At 42.4% G+C, this 19,619-nt stretch overlaps 2 protein-coding genes across 2 annotated transcripts; one reads left to right on the forward strand and one right to left on the reverse strand.

The window, feature by feature from the left end:
* Positions 1 to 2,760: 2,760 nt before the first annotated feature.
* On the reverse strand, positions 2,761 to 14,573 carry LOC121586381 (borealin). Its single transcript, XM_041903008.1, has 11 exons — positions 14,489 to 14,573; positions 14,071 to 14,165; positions 13,848 to 13,976; positions 13,217 to 13,263; positions 13,014 to 13,089; positions 12,858 to 12,931; positions 12,561 to 12,640; positions 12,364 to 12,459; positions 12,009 to 12,138; positions 4,086 to 4,172; positions 2,761 to 3,392 (listed from the first exon to the last, which is right to left on the reverse strand). Exons 2-11 carry the CDS (start codon positions 14,156 to 14,158, stop codon positions 3,357 to 3,359), a joined length of 843 nt encoding a protein of 280 aa, XP_041758942.1. The 5' UTR covers positions 14,159 to 14,165; positions 14,489 to 14,573; the 3' UTR covers positions 2,761 to 3,356.
* Positions 14,574 to 14,707: 134 nt separating this feature from the next.
* On the forward strand, positions 14,708 to 16,354 carry LOC121585757 (uncharacterized protein C1orf109-like; the record flags this gene model as incomplete). Its single annotated transcript, XM_045226572.1, has 4 exons — positions 14,708 to 14,728; positions 14,963 to 15,279; positions 15,693 to 15,966; positions 16,184 to 16,354. Coding segments are annotated over exons 1-4 (783 nt in total), but the record flags the coding sequence as incomplete, so codon positions are not given.
* Positions 16,355 to 19,619: the final 3,265 nt, after the last annotated feature.

The following is a 19,619-nucleotide window of genomic DNA, read 5'->3' on the forward strand; positions in this document are numbered from 1 at the left end:
AGAAAGAGAGAACGAGAGAATTAGAGAGAGCATACTTAAATTCACACAGGACACTGGATAAGACAGGAGAAGTACTCCAGGTATAACCAACTAACCCCAGCCCCCCGACACATAAACTACTGCAGCATAAATACTGGAGGCTGAGACAGGAGCGGTCCGGAGACACTGTGGCCCCATCCGAAGAAACCCCCGGACAGGGCCAAACAGGAAGGATATAACCCCACCCAATGACCTGTAATGCTCGGATCTGGCCTTGATGTGATCATAAATCCCTCCTCATTCACTCACTCTTCCTGATGGAAGACACACCATTATCACCAAATCCCCCCCATCCACTGAGAGGTGCTTAAGCAGGGCACAAGTTCAATCCTGCTAAATCACAGCTTTCCATTGAGCTCAGATTAAACTGCATGACCACCATGTGGCTGGGAGCTCCCCTCTCTCTCCTTTTATTAGTTCTCGCTCTGTTTGTCTCTGTCGGACTGTCCTTTAGTCAGTCTGTCTATCTTCACCTTGGATCTATGCTTGTGTAGTAGTTCTCGCTATCTCTACGTATCTACATTGCTTTCTTTTCCTCCCTACACTCATCTCAGTCATTATCTCCATGTTTCATCTCTCCCTTCCACCCTCTCTCCATTCCACCCTCTTTCCCTTCCACCCTCTCTCCCAGTGCCAGAAAACAAGCGCAGACCCACCAATCCTCTAATTTTCTCTACTCTATTTTTACCATCAAATTTACTTCCTCATCATTGGTTGATCTGTGTCACATCCTGACAGATAGGGGATTTAAAGAAGGGCCATCCGACTGTGTTTTTGTGCTGAATCCCGCTCAGTGAAACAGCAGTGGAGAATGACGTTCAACTGACATGGATCAAGTGACCATTTAGTGTTAGGCAGAGAGGATATTTGTTTGATTGACAGGAGGGAGTTATGGCTGGGCTTGACACACAAGAGACAATAGAACACTAAGCTGCTGTTTAGAAAGGGGTCATATAGCAGTCTGACACTGCCTCTTGGTGGTGGAATTGTGTATTACTCACATTGCACACACAAAATTATATTTTCTGCATGCCCTGTATGCAATGTATTGAAGTCAAATTAACAACACACAACAAATACCAAACAATCTAAACCCTAACAAAGGGGTGGTGCCAAAAGCCACACAAAGTTATTTGAGTAGTTATTTAAGTATTAATTTAGCAATTGATCTATTATGAACCATCTCGCAACCGAGCCTGAAACATACCTACTATGGCCCAATTTAGATTGCTATTAATTGTGACGTTTCATCAGTTCCTGCTTTTGAGATTAACTAGGGTATTGGTCTTTTTTTTACAAGAGGATATCTGATATTTTGGATTGTCTCTAATCTACGTTTTAACTCCCATTGAGTAACTTAATTTAACAGTGGTTCCCATACATTTAGTTTTGCATTCATTAAATGCATGCATTCTACAAAGAACTGGAGTTGTTTCTTGAGCATCTGTCTCTTGCTGGGATTTTTTCAGTAGTAAATTACCATTAAAATAAGTGCAGTGCGCTTGACAACGCGTCTCAGATTGAATCCCTGCCACGGTGGAATAAGAGTTATAAAAAGCAGTCTGGCACCCCACACAACCGACCCTACATTTTAATCAAGCTTCTACAAGCCCATATTTCTGTAACTCTGTGGCAGGGCTCATTCTGCTGTGACCAGTGTGACAGCTAGAGTTAATGGAAACATAATCCCCAGCTGAAGCTATAGCTCACTGTCTAATGTACACTTTAAACACCAGAATATAATGCATCTTGTGGAACGTACTCCTGTCAAACTGATACTCAGCAACAAATTGAATTCCAGGGGAACTTGTTGATTTGCCTGGACTCTTTATGAATAATGCACCCTCCAGAAATGAAAATGAGCAGGCTGTCTCAGGGAATCTAAGCAGGCAAACGGTAATGTCTAATTGTCTGTGATTGTCATCATTGCTTCAGTATGCTGTAATGGGAGAACATGAAAAAGACGGGTGTATTACTGTACTGTATTACCAGTATGACCCCAGGATCTTCATGGTAGGCAAATCCCCGCCTTATCTTAGCTCATTGGTCACCATAGCAGCACCCACCCGTAGTCTGCGCTCCAGCAGGTATATTTCACTGGTCATTCCCAAAGCCAACACCTCCTTTGGCCGCCATTCCTTCCAGTTCTCTGCTGCCAATGACTGGAACGAATTGCAAAAATCTCTGAAGCTGGAGACTCTTATCTCCCTCACTAACTTTAAGCATCAGTTGTCAGAGCACCTTACCGATCACTGCACCTGTACACAGCCCATCTGAAATTAGCCCACCCAACTACCTCATCCCTATATTGTTATTTATTTTGCTCTTTTACACCCCAGTATCTCTATTTGCACATAATCTCTTGCACATCTAGCATTCCAGTGTTAATACTAATTGTAATTATTTTGCACTATAGCCTATTTATTGCCTTACCTCCATAACTTGCTACATTTGCACACACTGTATATTTTCTGTTGTCTTTTTTTTTTTTTACCCCATATGTAACTCTGTGTTGTTGTTTTTATCGCACTGCTTTGCTTTATCTTGGCCAGGTCGCAGTTGTAAATGAGAACTTGTTCTCAACTGGCTTACCTGGTTAAATAAAGGTTAAATAAATAAAAATAAAATCTAGGCCTAGATCTGAAAGACTACAAAGAACCACCCCCACCAACAGCAAGCAGTGTTCCCCAACTTCCATCACACAAATGAAGATATTCACCAGAGAGTTGAAAGAGTTTACTTTAAGAAAAGTGGCATATTTACAATAAAACAAAGTATTGTCAAATTTCACTAAATAATCTAAAAATGCATGGACCTCAAATACATTTCCTCATCCACACTGTACAGTACAAGTTGAGCTGGCAAAACTGAACCACTAGAGGGCAGCCGACGTGCTATTGATGAGACATAGGCATGCAGTATTGACAATATTCTCTTTCACTCACAGGGCACACAAGTAACTTTCAAAAAAGTTATGCTAGACTATTTGAGGGGACATGTAGTAAGGGTTTATTCATGTTGGTCATATTAAAAATGTATTTTATATGAAAGACATTCCCCTACTGCGTGCATTGAGCATCCCTGAAAAATAGCCTCTTCAACAAGTATAGTCTCTCAAACAAACAGTTGGAGTCATGTCCTTGGCATACATTTTTTAAAACATTTAAACCACAACAATACACAGAGCGCTAAGATAACTCTACAATGCAGACTTGACAGCTATTAACATAACTATGTATTAAAAGAGAAATATACAGATATTTAAAAAATGTTGGCCGATTCATGTACAAAAAAGGTCAGGACTTAAGGTGCAGAGGTCATTCAGATGATTCACACAGTGTTGTGAGACGGTTCTGTGGAGAGAAAAGTGAACATGAGTCATGGTAATGGCTACTGTTTACAAGTTTGACAAAGAAATCCACTTCAAAGCTGCTAAATAAACATGCCAAATATGTAAATGCAATCATCATAGATGGATGTGTTCTGAAAGATGATAGGTTTATAATAGATAACGCATTATAATAAACAGCCATACAAGCAAATCACACACCCGTGTGTCCAAATGTGCACTTCACATTTTTATATAACAAAATGCATGCCATTTACAGTTTTGAAAGATGGCATGGCGTTATATTCAGGGTTGTTCTGAATAGAATGAGCCCATATTGTGAAGAGAATATGCCATGAAAAACATACCTGAATTCACTCGACTCCCTTTTGGGCCAACCAAAACTACAATGCATTTCTCTAAAGTGCCTTGTGAAAGCTCAACACTCGCTCTTATTTTGTCACTTAGATAGTCATGTTGGCAAAATAATAAGCTTTCAAACGATACACCCCGATCCAGATTGCGATATGTAATTGGACCGTTTGTGTGCAAATGTAATCTTTACTGTACATAATTTGGAGATTTCTCCATAACCTGTTCCCTTTCAACTGCTATCATGGTTATGCATAACGCATCCCTTTTTCTTCTCTGTTAGAAGCGTTACAATTTGGCCATATCCATATGTATAATTCTATTTGGTGATTGGTGAAGACCATACCTGAAGCAGACGGATGCTCCTTATGGCGGTCTCGTCCAGCTGTCCCAGGTCCACAGTGTCCATCTGACTGGCCAGCAGCTGAATGCACTGGAATGAAAAACCCTCAGTAGGTCAGCACAGGAAGCTTATCTTAACACACAGGAAATGTGTCAATCAATAATGTCGACAAGTACTTTAAAAAATACATACACACAAAGGTATGTGGACACGCCTTCAAATTAGTGGATTTGGCTATTTCAGCCACACCCGTTGCTGACAGGTGTATAAAATCGAGCACACAGCCATGCAATCTCCATAGACAAACATTGGCAGTAGAATAGCCTTACTGAAGAGCTCAGTGACTTTCAACGTGGCACCGTCATAGGATGCCACCTTTCCAACAAGTAAATTCATCAGAATTCTACCCTGCTAGAGCTGCCCCGGTCAACTGTAAGTGCTGTTATTGTGAAGTGGAAACGTCTAGGAGCAACAACGGCTCAGCCGCGAAGTTGTAGGCCACACAAGCCCACCGAACGGGACCGCCGCCGAGTGCTGAAAGGCGTAAAAATTGTCTGTCCTAGGTTGCAACACTCACTACAGAGTTCCAAACTGCCTCTGGAAGCAACGTCGGCACAAGAACTGTTCGCCGGGAGCTTCATGATATGGGTTTCCATGCCCAAGCAACCGCGCACACAAGCCTAAGATCACCTTGCGGAATGCCAAGCGTCGGCTGGAGTGGTGTAAAGCTCGCCGCCATTGGACTCTGGAGCAGTGGATAAATCACACTTCACCATCTGGCAGTCCGACAGACAAATCTGGGTTTGGCAGATGCCAGGAGAACGCTACCTGCCCAAATGTATAGTGCCAACTGTAAAGATTGGTGGAGGAGGAAACATTATTCCTGGGGCTGTTTTTCACGGTTCAGGCTAGGCACCTTAGTTCCAGTGATGGGAAATCTGAACGCTACAGCATACAATGACATTCTAGACGATTCTGGGCTTTCAACTTTGTGGCAACAGTTTGGGGAAGGCCCTTTCCTATTTCAGCATAACAATGTAGCACAAAACAAGGTCCATACAGAAATGGTTTGTCAAGATCGGTGTGGAAGAACTTGAATGGCCTGCACAGAGCCCTGACCTCAACTCCATCGAACACCTTTTGGATGAATTGGAAAGCCGACTGCGAGCCAGGCCTAATCGCCCAACATCAGTACCCAACCTCACTAATGCTCGTGGCTGAATGGAAGCAAGTCCCCGCAGCAAAGTTTCAACATCTAGTGGAAAGCCTTCCCAGAAGAGTGGAGGCCGTTATAGCAGCAAAGGGGGGACCAACTCCATATTAATGCCCATGATTTTGGAATGAGATGTTCGACAAGCAGGCGTCAACATACACTACATTACCACAAGTATCTGTGACCAACAGATGCATATCTGTATATAGTCATGTGAAATCCATAGATCAGGGCCTAATGAATTTATTTCAATTGACTGTTTTCCTCATATGAACTGTAACTCAGTAAACCTTTGAAATTGTGGCATGTTGCGTTAATTTTTTTGTTCAATAGGAGACTTTTTTGACAAACAAAAACACACAGACAAAAACAATAGACAACTCACATTTACATACATTTCCACAAACATTAATGACATCACACTTGTTCAGACACACATGTTCACACTGTATCCACACCCAATGTTGCTAATGCATGTACAACTCTCCCCCATATGATTTCAAATTGGGTTATATTGTTTGTCTGTAGCCAGATGTTTTTCAATATTTAAATAATAAAGCATTTGATTCTATGAGGTTAATAAAGCATTGATCCTTTATTTTATAAGGTTGCAGCCCCTATCATCGCCGGGCCTGTCTATCCTCTCTGGAGAGGTTCCCAGTGCTTGGAAGGCAGCCACAGTGCATCCTTTATTTAAAAGAGGGAGAGCGAGCTTATCCTAACTGTTATAGGCCAATTTTGATCTTGCCTTGTTTATCAAAAGTGTAGGATAAACTGGTCAATAATCAACTGACTGGCTTTCTTGAGGTCTATAGTATTCTCTGGTTTCCACTCAGGTTATGGATGCGTCACTGCAACCTTAAAGGTCCTAAATGATGTCACCATTGCCCTTGATTCTAAGCAATGATGTGCTGCAATTTTTATTGACTTGGCCAAAGCTTTTGATACAGTAAACCATTCCATTCTTGTGGGTCGGCTAAGGAGTATTGGTGTCTCTGAGGGGGTCTTTGGCCTGTTTGCTAACTACCCGTCTCAAAAAGCGCAGTGTGTAAAGTCAACATCTGCTGTCTAAGCCACTGCCTGTCACCAAGGGAGTAACCCAAGGCTCGATCCTAGGCCCCTCGCTCTTCTCAATTTATCATCATCAACATAGCTCAGGCAGTAGGAAGCTCGCTCATCCATTTATATGCAGATGACGGTCTTATACTCAGCTGGCCCCTCCCCGGATTTTGTGTTAAACACTCTACATCAAAGCATTCTTAGTGTCCAACAAGCTTTCTCTGCCCTTTACCTCGTAATCGCTCCTCTTTCACCCACGCTACAAACTAACCCTGATTCAGATGACTATCCTGCCCATGCTAGATTACGGAGACGTAATTTATAAATCGGCAGGTAAGGGGGCTAGATGTTCTTAACCATTCAGCCATCAGATTTCCCACCAATGCTCTTTATAGAACACATCACTACACGCTATACTCTCTGTAAACTGTCCAGCTCTGTATAGCCGACGCAAGACCCAATGGTCTGATGCTTATTTATAAAACCCTCTTAGGCCTCACTCCCCCTTATCTGAGATACCTATTGCAAGCCTCATCTTCCACATACAACACCCATTCTGCCAGTCACATTCTGTTCAAGGTCCCCAAAGAACACACATCCCTGGGTCGCTCCTCTTTTCAGTTCGCTGCAGCTAGCGACTGGAACGAGCTGCAAAAAACACTCACTGGACAGTTTTATCTCCATCTCTACAATCAAAGACTCAATCATGGACACTCTTCAAATCAAATGTTATTGGTCACATACACAAGTTTAGCAGATGTTATTGCGGGTGTAGCGAAGTGCTTGTGTTCCTAGCTCCAACAGTGCAGTAGTATCTAACAATTCACACAAATCTAATAGTTTAAGAATGGAACTAAGAAATATATAAATATTAGGACGAGCAATGTCGGAGTGCCATTGACTAAAATACAGTAGAATAGAATACAGTATATACATATGAGATGAGTAAAGCAGTATGTAAACATTATTAAAAGTGAATAGTGTTCCATTATTAAAGTGGCCAGTGATTCCATGCCTATGTATATAGGGCAGCAGCCTCTAAGGTGTGGGGTTGAGTAACAGGGTGGTAGCCAGCTAGTGATGGCTATTTAACAGTCTGATGGCCTTGAGATAGAAGCTGTTTTTCAGTCTCTCGGTCCCAGCTTTGATGCACCTGTACTGACCTCGCCTTCTGGATGACAGCGGGGTGAACAGGCCGTGGCTCGGGTGGTTGATGTCCTTGATGATCTTTTTGGCCTTCCTGTGACATCGGGTGCTGTAGGTGTCCTGGAGGGCAGGCAGTGTGCCCCCGGTGATGCGTTCGGCAGACTGCACCACCCTCTGGAGAGCCCTGCGGTTGCGTGCGGTGCAGTTGCCGTACCAGGCGGTGATACAGCCCGACAGGATGCTCTCAATTATGCATCTGTAAAAGTTTGTGAGGATCTTAGGGGCCAAGCCAAATTTCTTCAGCCTCCTGAGGTTGAGGCGGCGCAGTTGTGCCTTCTTCCCCACACTGTCGGTGCGGGTGGACCATTTCAGATTGTCAGTGATGTGTGCTCCATCTGCTGTTTCCTGAAGTCCACGATCAGCTCCTTCATTTTGTTGACGTTATGGTGTTGAAGGCTGAGGTATAGTCAATGAACAACATTCGTACGTAGGTATTCCTCTTGTCCAGATGGGATAGGGCAGTGTGCAGTGCGATGGTGATTGTATCGTCTGTGGATCTATTGGGGCGGTAAGCAAATTGAAGTGGGTCTAGGGTGTCAGGTAAGGTAGAGGTGATATGATCCTTAACTAGCCTCTCAAAGCACTTCATGCTGACAGAAGCGAGCGCTATGGGGCGATAGTCATTTAGTTCAGTTACCTTTACTTTCTTGGGTACAGGAACAATGGTTGACTTCTTGAAGCAAGTGTGGACAGCAGACTGGGATAGGGAGAGATTGGTTCGGGTTTTAATAGTCAGTGGGAACAACATCCCCTATACACTTCCTGATGAACTCAGTCACCGTGTCCGTGTTTTAGTCAATGTATACGTCAATGTTATTCTCAGAGGCTACCCGGAACATATCTCAGTCCGCGTGATCAAAACAATCTTGAAGCATGGATTCCGATTGGTCAGACCAGCGTTGAATAGACCTTAACTCGGGTACTTCCTGTTTGAGATTTCTGACTATAGGAAGGGAGGAGCAAAATGGAGTCGTGATCTGATTTGCCGATGGGAGGGCCTTGTAGGCATCTCAAAAGGGGGAGTAGCAGTGGTCAAGTGTTTTTACAGAGCAAATACTACAGTCAATGTGTTGATAGAACTTCGGTAGCATTTTCCTCAAATTTGCTTTGTTAAAATCCCCAGCTACAATAAATGCGGCATCAGGATATGTGGTTTCCAGTTTGCATAAAGTCCAGTGTAGTTCGAGGGCCGTCGTGGTATCGGCTTGAGGGGGAATATACACGGCTGTGACTATAACCGAAGAGAATTCTCTTGGGAGGTAATACGGTCGGCATTTGATTGTGAGGTATTCTAGGTCAGGTGAACAAAAGGACATGAGTTCCTGTTTGTTATCACAATCACACCATGAGTAGTTAATCATGAAACATACACTACTGCCTTTCTTCTTCCCGGAGAGTTCATTATTCCTGTCTGCGCGATGTACTGAGAATCCAGCTGGCTGTATGGACGGGGATAGTATATCCTGAGAGAGCCATGATTCCGTGAAACAGAGTATGTTACAGTCCCTGATGTGTCTCTGGACACAGATCTTCGCCCTGAGCTTGTCTACTTTATTGTCCAGAGACTGAACATTAGTAAGTAATATACTCGAAAGCGGTGGATGGTGTGCACGCCTCCAGAGTTGGACTACAAGTCCACTCCGAATACCTCTTCTCCGCTGGCGGCGTCTTGGAGCAGCCTCAATTGCCCTGGGGGGTACGAACAAAGGATCCAATTCTGTAAAGTCATATTCCTGGTTGTAATGCTGGTGAGTTACCGCCGCTCTGATATCCAAAAGTTATTTCCGGCTGTATGTAATAGCACCAAAAACAATTCTGGGCTAATAATGTAAGAAATAACACACAAAAAAACGAAATACTGCAAAGTTGCTTAGGAGCTAGAAGCAGAGCTGACGTGTCTGTCAGCGCCATCTTACTGACACTTGTGGCTGCTTCGCATGATGCATTGTCTCTACCTTGTTGCCCTTTGTGCTGTGTTCTGTGCCTAACAATGTTTGTACTGCTGCCATGTTGTGTTACTACCGTGTTGTTGTCATGTGTTGCTGCCATGTTGTGTTACTACCGTGTTGTTGTCATGTTGTGTTGCTGCCATGCTGTGTTACTACTGTGTTGTTGTCATGTTGTGTTGCTGCCATGCTGTGTTATCTTCTTAATTTATTTTCAGTAAAGATTTTTCACAATTCTCAAGCTTCCTGAATTGCAATGGACTTGACACGCGACCCGGAGGTACACTAACATGTAGTACAGTACAATTGTCTGGGTGGGTGGATGCCGTCTAATAAGGTGCGGGGCACCTCTGAAATGTCACCCTATTCCCTATGTAGTGCACTACTTTTGACCAGGGCCCAAAAGTAATGCATTATATAGTGAATAGACGGCTTGGTTGTTTAGCAACAAAACCGACGCATACGCAACTATGGGCTTGCCCTAGATTGTTGACAACATTGAAACTATATTTAGTCTCCCAATATTGATTGAAAACAAACTTCATTTGCACAATGAGCACTTGTCATAGGGCCTTCTGTAGCTCAGTTGGTAGAGCATGGCGCTTGCAACGCCAGGGTTGTGGGTTCGATTCCCACAGGGGGCCAGTATGAAAAATGTATGCACTCACTAACTGTAAGTCGCTCTGGATAAGAGCGTCTGCTAAATGACTAAAATGTAAATGTGTTGCTACCATGCTGTGTTGTCGTCTTAGGTCTCTCTTGTCGTGATGTGTCTCGTCCTACATCTTTAATCCCCCGTCCCCGCAGGAGGCCTTTTGCCTCTTGGTAGGCAGTATTTGTAAATAATAATTTGTTCTTCATTGACTTGCCTAGTTAAATAAAAGTTCAATGTAAAAAAAAAAATTATACAATTTTCTCTTAACGTTGGAGTATCATTTGACTTCCAGTATTTAAGTAATAGCTTCTTCAATATAAGTGACGAAAATAATATTGTCCAACCCATTGGGCATCTCACCACACCCCCATATGTCATGTCTTGAAATATGCAGATAGACGGATTAAAAAGTAACATAAATTGCATTGTAAATCTTCCGACAGCCAGCTTTCCAACTCTGCCCATAACCTTTGAACTTCATAACACTCCCAGTAGGCATTAATTATTGTTAGTTTTACACTTAAGACTCTGACATTGTGCTGTAGAACTTGTGAATTGTCTCTTGTATAATAAATGCTATACATTAGTTGATACTGGATTAAGCTTACATTTCCGTTAACTGTAATTTTGTTTGTTATGGTCCAACAAATCATTGTATTTGTCACATGTGCTGAAAAATATATAGAAAAGTAACACAATAAAATAACGAGGCTATATACAGGAGGTACCGGTACTGAGTCAATGTGCGGTGATACAGGTTAGTCGAGGTAATTTGTACATGTAGGTAGGGGTAAAGTGACCATGCATAGATAAAGGGGGAAGGGGGATCAATGTAAATAGTCCGGGTAGCCATTTGATTAACTGTTCAGAAGTCTTATAGCTTGGGGGTAGAAGCTGTTAAGGACCCTTTTGGACCTAGACTTGGCGCTCTGGTACTGCTTGCCGTGCGGTAGCAGAGAGAACAGTCTATGACTTCGGTGACTGGAGTCTTTGACAATATTTTGGGCCTTCCTCTGACACAGCCTAGTATATAGGTCCTGGATGGCAGGAAGCTTGGCCCCAGTGATGTACTGGGCCGTACGCACTACCCTCTGTAGCGCCTTACGGTTGGATGCCGAGCAGTTGCCATACCAGGCGGTGATGCAACCGGTCAGGATGCTCTCGATGGTGCAGCTGTAGAACTTTTTGAAGATCTGGGGACCCATGCCAAATCTTTTCAGTCTCCTGAGGGGGAAAAGGTATTGTCGTGCCCTCTTCATGACGGACTTGGTGTGTTTGGACCATGATAGTTTGTAGGTGATGTGGACATCAAGGAACTTGAAACTCTTGACCCGCTCCACTACAACCCTGTCGATGTGAATAGGGGCGTGATCGGCCCTTCTTTTCCTGTAGTCCACGATCAGCTCCTTTGTCTTGCTCACGTTGAGGGAGAAGTTGTTGTCCTGGCACCACACTGCCAGGTCTCCGACCTCCTCCCTATAGGCTGTCTCCATCTTGGTTCCAATAGTTTATTTATTTTTTTCCTAAGAGATTGTCAGTTGGATAGGTTCTCTGCAAGGTTTCTTTCTTTTTCAGACTCAAATAGGATTCACTCAGCATTGCGCTGATGACCAAAAGCTTTCAGGTTGAAATGTCATGATATAAAACTTAAGTTGCATATATTTGAAAATGTCTATATTGGTCCACCCCAAATAGTTTTTTTAATTCTGTCATGGAAAAATGTTTACACAAGTAACATGACAAACAGTCAGAGGGGTTAGTGAGGGTATTTATCCAAGTCAGATGGTCGCACATACTGTTCAGTAAGGATACGTCTAAAAATGGAAGGCTGATGGTAGCCTGCTTACCTCTCCGTTCCCCACAGGGACATTGATGGCGATATCATTACTGCATCCAGAGATGGGGGAGCCATTGACCGAGATGCTGTATACCCTCTCCTTGTGGCGGGGTATCCTCACCGCTGGGGTCTTGGGAAGCCTGGGATATATGATGACAAGTAAAGCAGTGGCCACTAGCACAGTGGTACCCAATGTTGCTTTGGGGGCCTTTGTGTCCCAACTCGAAAATGTTACTAGGGGAAAGATTGGATAGACCGTTCTCTAACCACAACCAGCTTTAGGCAAAACTCGTCATGGACAAGCCGCAGCAAGACTCTGACTCATCTTATTAAAAACCTCTGATCATTACCCACTGCCACTTTACCTGGAGTCGAAGCGTGGTGTGATGAGAGGGGTAGGGCCCATGAGGGAACTGTCCAACATGTTCCTGGAAGGAGTGACCAGTGGCTTCCTACTGGAACTGAACACAAGTGGCAAATTAATATCAGCAAGTTATTTGCGTACATCCATAAACACACACTAACAATTATCTGCAGATTCCGGCTTAGGAAAGGGTTTTACTTTCTGATGGAGGTGTTCTGCTTGCTGACTGACAGTGCTTTGGCTCTCTTTGACGTTGGAGGTTTCCTAGTTGATTTACCCTGAGAAATAGAGAAGAAATGGGCCATGAGGCAACAGTGCAAGTCTTCATCTTGAGCTAAACATGGCTTACTACTAATAATGATTTGGCCTATTGCTATAATTTGGAATAAAACGCAAAAGCCTAAAAGAAAGGAGGCTATTGAGGACTACATTGAATCTTCTGAAACTAAATGCACGATAATTCTCCCTAACCTTGCCAATAAATACAGCACTAACCTTTTTCCCTGTGGCCGTAATATTGTTCTCCTCATCCTCTGAACTTGTCCTGGCTCCACCCCTTTTGGACATTGCTGCAGAGGGGAGCAGAGTAACTAACATCCAGTGGGATTCAAAGGAGACACATAACAACTGGTATATAACAAAGAGACTTACCTTTTTTAGCAGTCTTGGGAGGAATTGTATGGACTTCAGCCATAATGCTCTCCACTTGGGCAGCCTCTTCTACTTTCTGGAAGTAGACAAATAAGAGTGAAGAGCGACTGTGGGTGGGTGGCACTTCCTGTGGTGTCAAAACCATGGCCAGACTTAAAAACCGACAGTTGATTAAATATTCCATTTTAATTTAGAAAACCCACCTTGGCATCCTCCACTGGTGACACGGGTGACTTTGGTTTCTCTGACCCTGAAGGGATAAAGGAGAAGTGTCCGTTTGTCAGATAAAACAACATATCTCTAACCCACCTTTCATCAAATCAAAAGTAAATCAAATGTTATTTGTCACATGCACCGAATACAACAGGTGTAGACCTTACAGGTGTAGCCCTTAACCAACAATGTAGTTAAGAAAAATAAGAGTTAAGAAAATATTAACTAAATAAACCGAAGTAAAAAAATATATAGAAAAGTAACACAATAAAATAACAATAACGAGGCTATATACAGGGGGTACAGGAACAGAGTCAATGTGCGGGTTACAGGTTAGTCGAGGTAATATGTACACGTAGGTAGGGGTAAAGTGACTACGCATAGATAATAAACAGCGAGTAGCAGCAGTGTAAAAACAAAGGGGGGGGTCAATGTAAATAGTCCGGGTAGTCATTTGATTAACTGTTCAGCAGTCTTATGGCTTGGTGTATAAGCTGTTAAGGAGCCTTTTGGACCTAGACTTGGCGCTCTGGTACCGCTTGCTGTGCGGTAGCAGAGAGAACAGTCTATGAGAGAACAGTCTGGTGCATGCTTCTTCACTTAGCTAGCCAGCTAATTTACCACAATGCTCAAGCCAGTTCATCTGTCTCACTGCCTTTGGCAGCTTGATCACAGCCATGTTGTAGAAGTTGTCTGCATCTTTCAGGAGGCTGTTTGTCCTCTCCTTCAGCCTTTCAACTACGGTTTTCACTACAAAGACAAAGTGTGGTTGGAAAGGTTAGACAAAAGTGAACATTCACAAACGTTGTTTTCTGTTCATATTATGGCTATCAGTTAACCATACCCTCACTGTCGAAATCTTCGAGAAATGCCTCCAATTTGTCCAATTTGGGGTTTTTACGTTGTTTGGTCGTCCTCTTTGGTCTTCCCATTATGACTCTGTACATTGGTAACGTACAGTAAATTAGTAATAGTGTTTGGGCTAGCAAAGCGGGTAAAAAATGTTGCTAGTAGTAGCACTAGCTAGCTAATGTTAGTTAGCCCTTTTCCGGAAATGTTGTTAGATAACGTTAGCTAGGCTATGTTAACGTTAGCTATCCATGGCATGCATCGCTAGCTAACGTTACATTACTAGTAGTTAGCCAGATTGAAGCTACTCCGTTTCAAAAGTTACTGTTTCACATCAGATTTCAAATACATAAAATGCAATGTTATTCTAAACATTGAGGTTGTTTGACATATTTAATTTCATTAAGATTTACCTGGCGATGTTTTCTTTCTTTCTTTCCTAGTTAGCGAACTAATTCTGCTCCCTCTCTTTCCAGTTGGCGAAATTTTCAAATTTCCACGCAGACGCAGAAAGTGCATGAGATCAGCCAATAAGGATACGCTTTTGCTTGGCATCATTTTTTTACCTATAATTTTGAAGAACGTCCATGTTTACGTCACTTGATCGGAAACGTAATAAAATAACGTGAGAAATGTTGACTGGAAAAGTGACAGTAATTTTGGTCATTTTGAAGGGTATCGTCAGTGTTTTTACTTGAGTTTAATGTTTTATTTATTTCGCCTTACAGATCGCTTTGTATCATTATTATTCCAGCAAATAATTGTGTTGTCTTTTTTCATCAGCCACATGGGTTTCTCTGTTCTGAGTTGTAATGTGTGCTAGCTAAATGTCGACGCCTGGGTTATTGCCGCTTTACTAAGTATTGAAAAAATGTTTTCAAAGCTAGGAGAACAATCAGAAAGTATGGAATTCCGTGTTGGCTGAATGCAAGCCTTTAATGGTTTCACTTGGAAACCTCGAAGAGCAGTTGAGGGCGTTTCAAAAGATCCAAAACGCCAACACCGCTCTTCACAACTTTCCTGATCTGCACCAGCATCTTCACTTCAAGCTCCTACAGGCAGCGGACATCGTTTTGGGTGCCCCGCTTATTTCTTACAGGTGTTCTCTCCAGTCTGTGCGAGATGCTATCAGTAATCAGGTGTCTGGTGCGTTCCAGTTGTATGAGCAGAATATAGACACTGGGGATCTATTCTCTTACAACTAGATGTGATGCCTAGCTTAGAAAGAATACATTAATGATTAAACATAATAGGTTTGTGCTGTACTGATATAGATTGTTTAACATAACAAGCTGTGATTTAATGTGAGGAACCGTTAGGGGGTAGGCTGAGATAGGCTTGTGACTCACACACACTGCCTCTTTGTTAAACTGCTCAAGGACATGTGTACTGCTACAATGAAGAAGAACAAACTGTTTGAGGTTGCTGACTCGAGACAAGTTGTAAAGATAACAACTAATGCCCTGCAACAGTGAAGCGCCAAGGGGCTGGGACCAGCCTGAGCGCCAACGATAGGTTGGGTAAGTTTAAACCACACCCAGCCTCTATTCTGACAGGCCCAGCAGGGAGCGGGAACTATCTCTGTCAGAGTATTTAAAGAAGAACTTATAACAATAGCTCAGTCTGCCCTGCATGGTTTTTCAGTGGGCCCGTATATACGAACATCATATTTACCATTCAAGTGTTTGCATTAATTAAAACACTAGTATATCTTAAAAGACGTGTGTTCACCTCTTTTGTTCCTTATACCAGATTCGAATTGACGCAACTTGACAACACCCTTGCTACCTGCACCCAGAGATTTGCAGTCGCTCCATCCATCGCTGACATGTTGGAGTGGCTTCAGGATGCGGAGCGTTACTATCCTCAACAGTATCCTTTCTGTGTCACTGTATTACTGTACCATTTCTAAGGATGCACAAGAAATTGTAATTGTGAGCAATTTATTGTGGGTATGCAACTAGACTGCATACTGCTGAGGAAGGCTTGATGCTGAAACGCATGACTTCAGTGTGTGGCATTATAAATATTGAAATCTACCAGTAGGTAAAGGTTGTCCTACTGTTGATTTGTGTGAGAAAGATAGTTTTCCTCATCTACATGCACAGGTTTCTGAGAAGAAAGAATGTGCTGACACACTGAGGGCTGATGACCTCTCCCTTCTGGAAACTGCTCCCAAGAGATGGGAGTCCCTGAAAACAATGAGTGAAGAAGAGAGCATATCAAGTAAACCTATCTATGGTGCTCTATTTTCCATATATACAGTTCCTTCAGAAAGTATTCACACCCTTTGACTTTTTTCCCATTTTGTTGTTACAAAGTGGGATTAAAATGGATTTAATTGTCCTTTTTGTCAACGATCTACACAAAATTGTCCTGCAGAAAGGGGAGTTTGTCTCCCAGTGTCAGTTGGAAAGCAGACGGAACCAAGTTTTTCCTCTAGGATTTTGCCTGTGCTTAGCTCTATTCCATTTATTCTTATCCTGAAAAACTCCCTAGTCCTTGCCGATGACAAGTATACCCATAACTTGATGCAGCCAGCAACATGCTTGAAAATGCCATATTACAAACAGGATGCATGTTTTTGAATATTTTTATTCTGTACAGGCTTCCTTCTTTTCACTCTGTCGTTTGTTAGTATTGTCGAGTAACTACGATGTTGTTGATCCATCCTCAGTTACAGTTGAAGTCGGAAGTTTACATACACTTAGGTTGGAGTCATTAAAACTAGTTTTTCAACCACTCCACAAATGTCTTGTTAACAAACTATAGTTTTGGCAAGTCGGTTAGCACATCTACTTTGTGCATGACACAAGTAATTTTTCCAACAATTGTTTACAGACAGATTATTTCACTTATAATTCACTGTATCACAATTCCAGTGAGTCAGATGTTTACATACACTAAGTTGACTGTGCCTTTAAACAGCTTGGAAAATTCCAGAAAAGGATGTCATGGCTTTAGAAGCTTCTGATAGGCTAATTTACATAATTTGAGTCAATTGGAGGTGTACCTGTGTATGTATTTCAAGGCCTACCTTAAACTCAGTGCCTCTTTGCTTGACATCATGGGAAAATCAAAAGAAATCAGCCAAGACCTCAGAAAAAAAATTGTACACCTCCACAAGTCTGGTTCATCCTTGGGATACATTTCCAAACGCCTGAAGGTACTACGTTCATCTGTACAAACAATAGTGCGCAAGTATAAACACCATGGGACCACGCAGCCGTCATACCGCTCAGGAAGTATACGCATTCTGTCTCCTAAAGATGAACGTACTTTGGTGCGAAAAGTGCAAATAAATCCCAGAACAGCAGCAAAGGACCTTGTGAAGATGCTGGAGGAAACGAGTACAAAAGTATCTATATCCCCAGTAAAACAAGTCCTATATCGACATAACCTAAAAGGCCGCTCAGCAAGGAAGAAGCCACTGCTCCAAAACCGCCATAAAAAAGCCAGAATACGGTTTGCAACTGCACATGGGGACAAAGATCGTACTTTTTGGAGAAATGTCCTCTGGTGTAATGAAACAGAAATAGAACTGTTTGGCCATAATGACCATCGTTATGTTTGGAGGAAAAAGGGGGGGTCCTTGCAAGCCGAAGAACACCATCCCAACCGTGTAGCACGGGGGTGGCAGCATCATGCTGTGGGGGTGCTTTGCTGCAGGAGGGACTGGTGCACTTCACAAAATAGATGGCATCATGAGGAAGGAAAATTATGTGGATATATTGAAGCAACATCTCAAGACATCAGTCAAGAAGTTAAAGCTTGGTCGCAAATGGGTCTTCCAAATGGACAATGACCCCAAGCATACTTCCAAAGTTGTGGCAAAATGGCTTAAGGACAACAAAGTCAAGGTATTGGAGTGGCCATCACAAAGCCCTGACCTCAATCCTATAGAAAATGTGTGGGCAGAACTGAAAAGGCTTGTGCGAGCAAGGAGGCCTACAAACCTGACTCCGTTACACCAGCTCTGTCAGGAGGAATGGGCCAAAATTCACCCAACTTATTGTGGGAAGCTTGTGGAAGGCTACCCAAAATGTTTGACCCAAGTTAAACAATTTAAAGGCAATGCTACCAAATACTAATTGAGTACCGGTATATATAAACCTCTGACCCACTGGGAATGTGATGAAAGAAATAAAAGCTGAAATAAGTAATTCTCTCTACTATTATTCTGACATTTCACATTCTTAATATAGTAGTGATCCTAACTGACCTAAGACAGGGAATTTTTACTAGGATGAAATGTCAGGAATTGTGAAAAACTAAGTTTAAATGTATTTGGCTAAGTTGTATGTAAACTTATGACTTCAACTGTATATCCTATCACAGCCATTCAATTCTGTAACTGTTTTAAAATCACTATTGGCCTCTTGGTGAAATCCTTGAGTGGTTTCCTTCCACTCCAGCAACTGCGTTACGAAGGGCGCCTGTATCTTTGTAGTGACTGGGTGTATTGATACAACATCCAAAGTGTAGTTAATAACTGCACCATGCTCAAAGGGATTTTCAGGTGCCCTTCTTTGTGAACCACTGGAAAACCTCCCTGGTCTTTGTGGTTGAATCTGTGCTTGAAATTCACTGCTCGACTGAGGGACCTTACAGATAATTGTATGTGTGGGTACAGAGACGGGGTAGTCATTTAAAAATCATGTTAAAATCTTATTGCACTCAGAGTGAGTCCATGCAACTTATTATGTGACTTGTAAAGCATATTTTTACTCCTCAACTTATTTAGGCTTGCCATAACAAATAGGTTAAATACTTATTGACCCAAGACATTTCAGCTTTTAATTCTTTATTAATTTGTAAACATTTCTTAAAACATAATTCCACTTTGACATTAGGGGGTATTGTGTGACACAATCTCAATTTAATCCATTTTAAATTCAGGCTGTAGCAACAAACGTGGAAAAAGTCAAGGGGTGTGTATACTTTCTGAAGGCACTGTAATTACCCTCACTGAATTTAATAAACTAATGTAGGTATTCTGCATCCTCTTTCAGATACACTGTTTAAAGTGTCCTTTTTCATTGAGTCCTAGTAAAATGAGAACTACAAGATGTTAGCAAGAGGACTACCCGGTGGATGTGATTGTCTTCTTTCAGATGGGCTACAATAAAAATACTCAGTAATGGGTTGAAGAGTAAAGGAATAGACTGGGTTCAGGTTGACTTTGCCCTTGGATGTGTCAGGCTGATAGGAGCAGAGCACTTGACTGTACTGGGTGTGAACAAAGGAGAGACAATGCCCAGACAAACTGAGTAAAATCAACTCATAAAAGTTTCTCAGCTGGTAATCACGACAGTTTGAGGTACCGCAAAGGAAAGGTAGTGATGACACTCATTGACACTGTTGCAAATGATGGGGAATAACCTATCACAATGAGGCATCACCATCTGTGAACTTATAGCACGCTTCAGACAACCACAGTGAATGTGACTGTACGTCTTAATGTTGCAATGGTGTAACATTTGATATAATTTCGCCTGACACGATCACTTCTCTTATCGCCTAATATATTGGCATTCATAACCT

The sequence above is a fragment of the Coregonus clupeaformis genome, chromosome 17 (assembly GCF_020615455.1).
Source record: "Coregonus clupeaformis isolate EN_2021a chromosome 17, ASM2061545v1, whole genome shotgun sequence".
NCBI classification, from domain to species: Eukaryota; Metazoa; Chordata; class Actinopteri; order Salmoniformes; family Salmonidae; genus Coregonus; species Coregonus clupeaformis.

What these genes read in the sequence shown, in the direction of transcription:
- LOC121586381 (XM_041903008.1), bottom strand. Translation starts at nt 14,158, where the DNA reads ATGGGAAGACCAAAGAGGACGACCAAACAACGTAAAAACCCCAAATTG. An exon ending in CGAAGATTTCGACAGTGAGG is followed by an intron (nt 13,977 to 14,070) that starts GTATGGTTAACT and finishes TTGTCTTTGTAG; the next exon opens with TGAAAACCGTAGTTGAAAGG. An exon ending in GAACTGGCTTGAGCATTGTG is followed by an intron (nt 13,264 to 13,847) that starts GTAAATTAGCTG and finishes TTATCCCTTCAG; the next exon opens with GGTCAGAGAAACCAAAGTCA.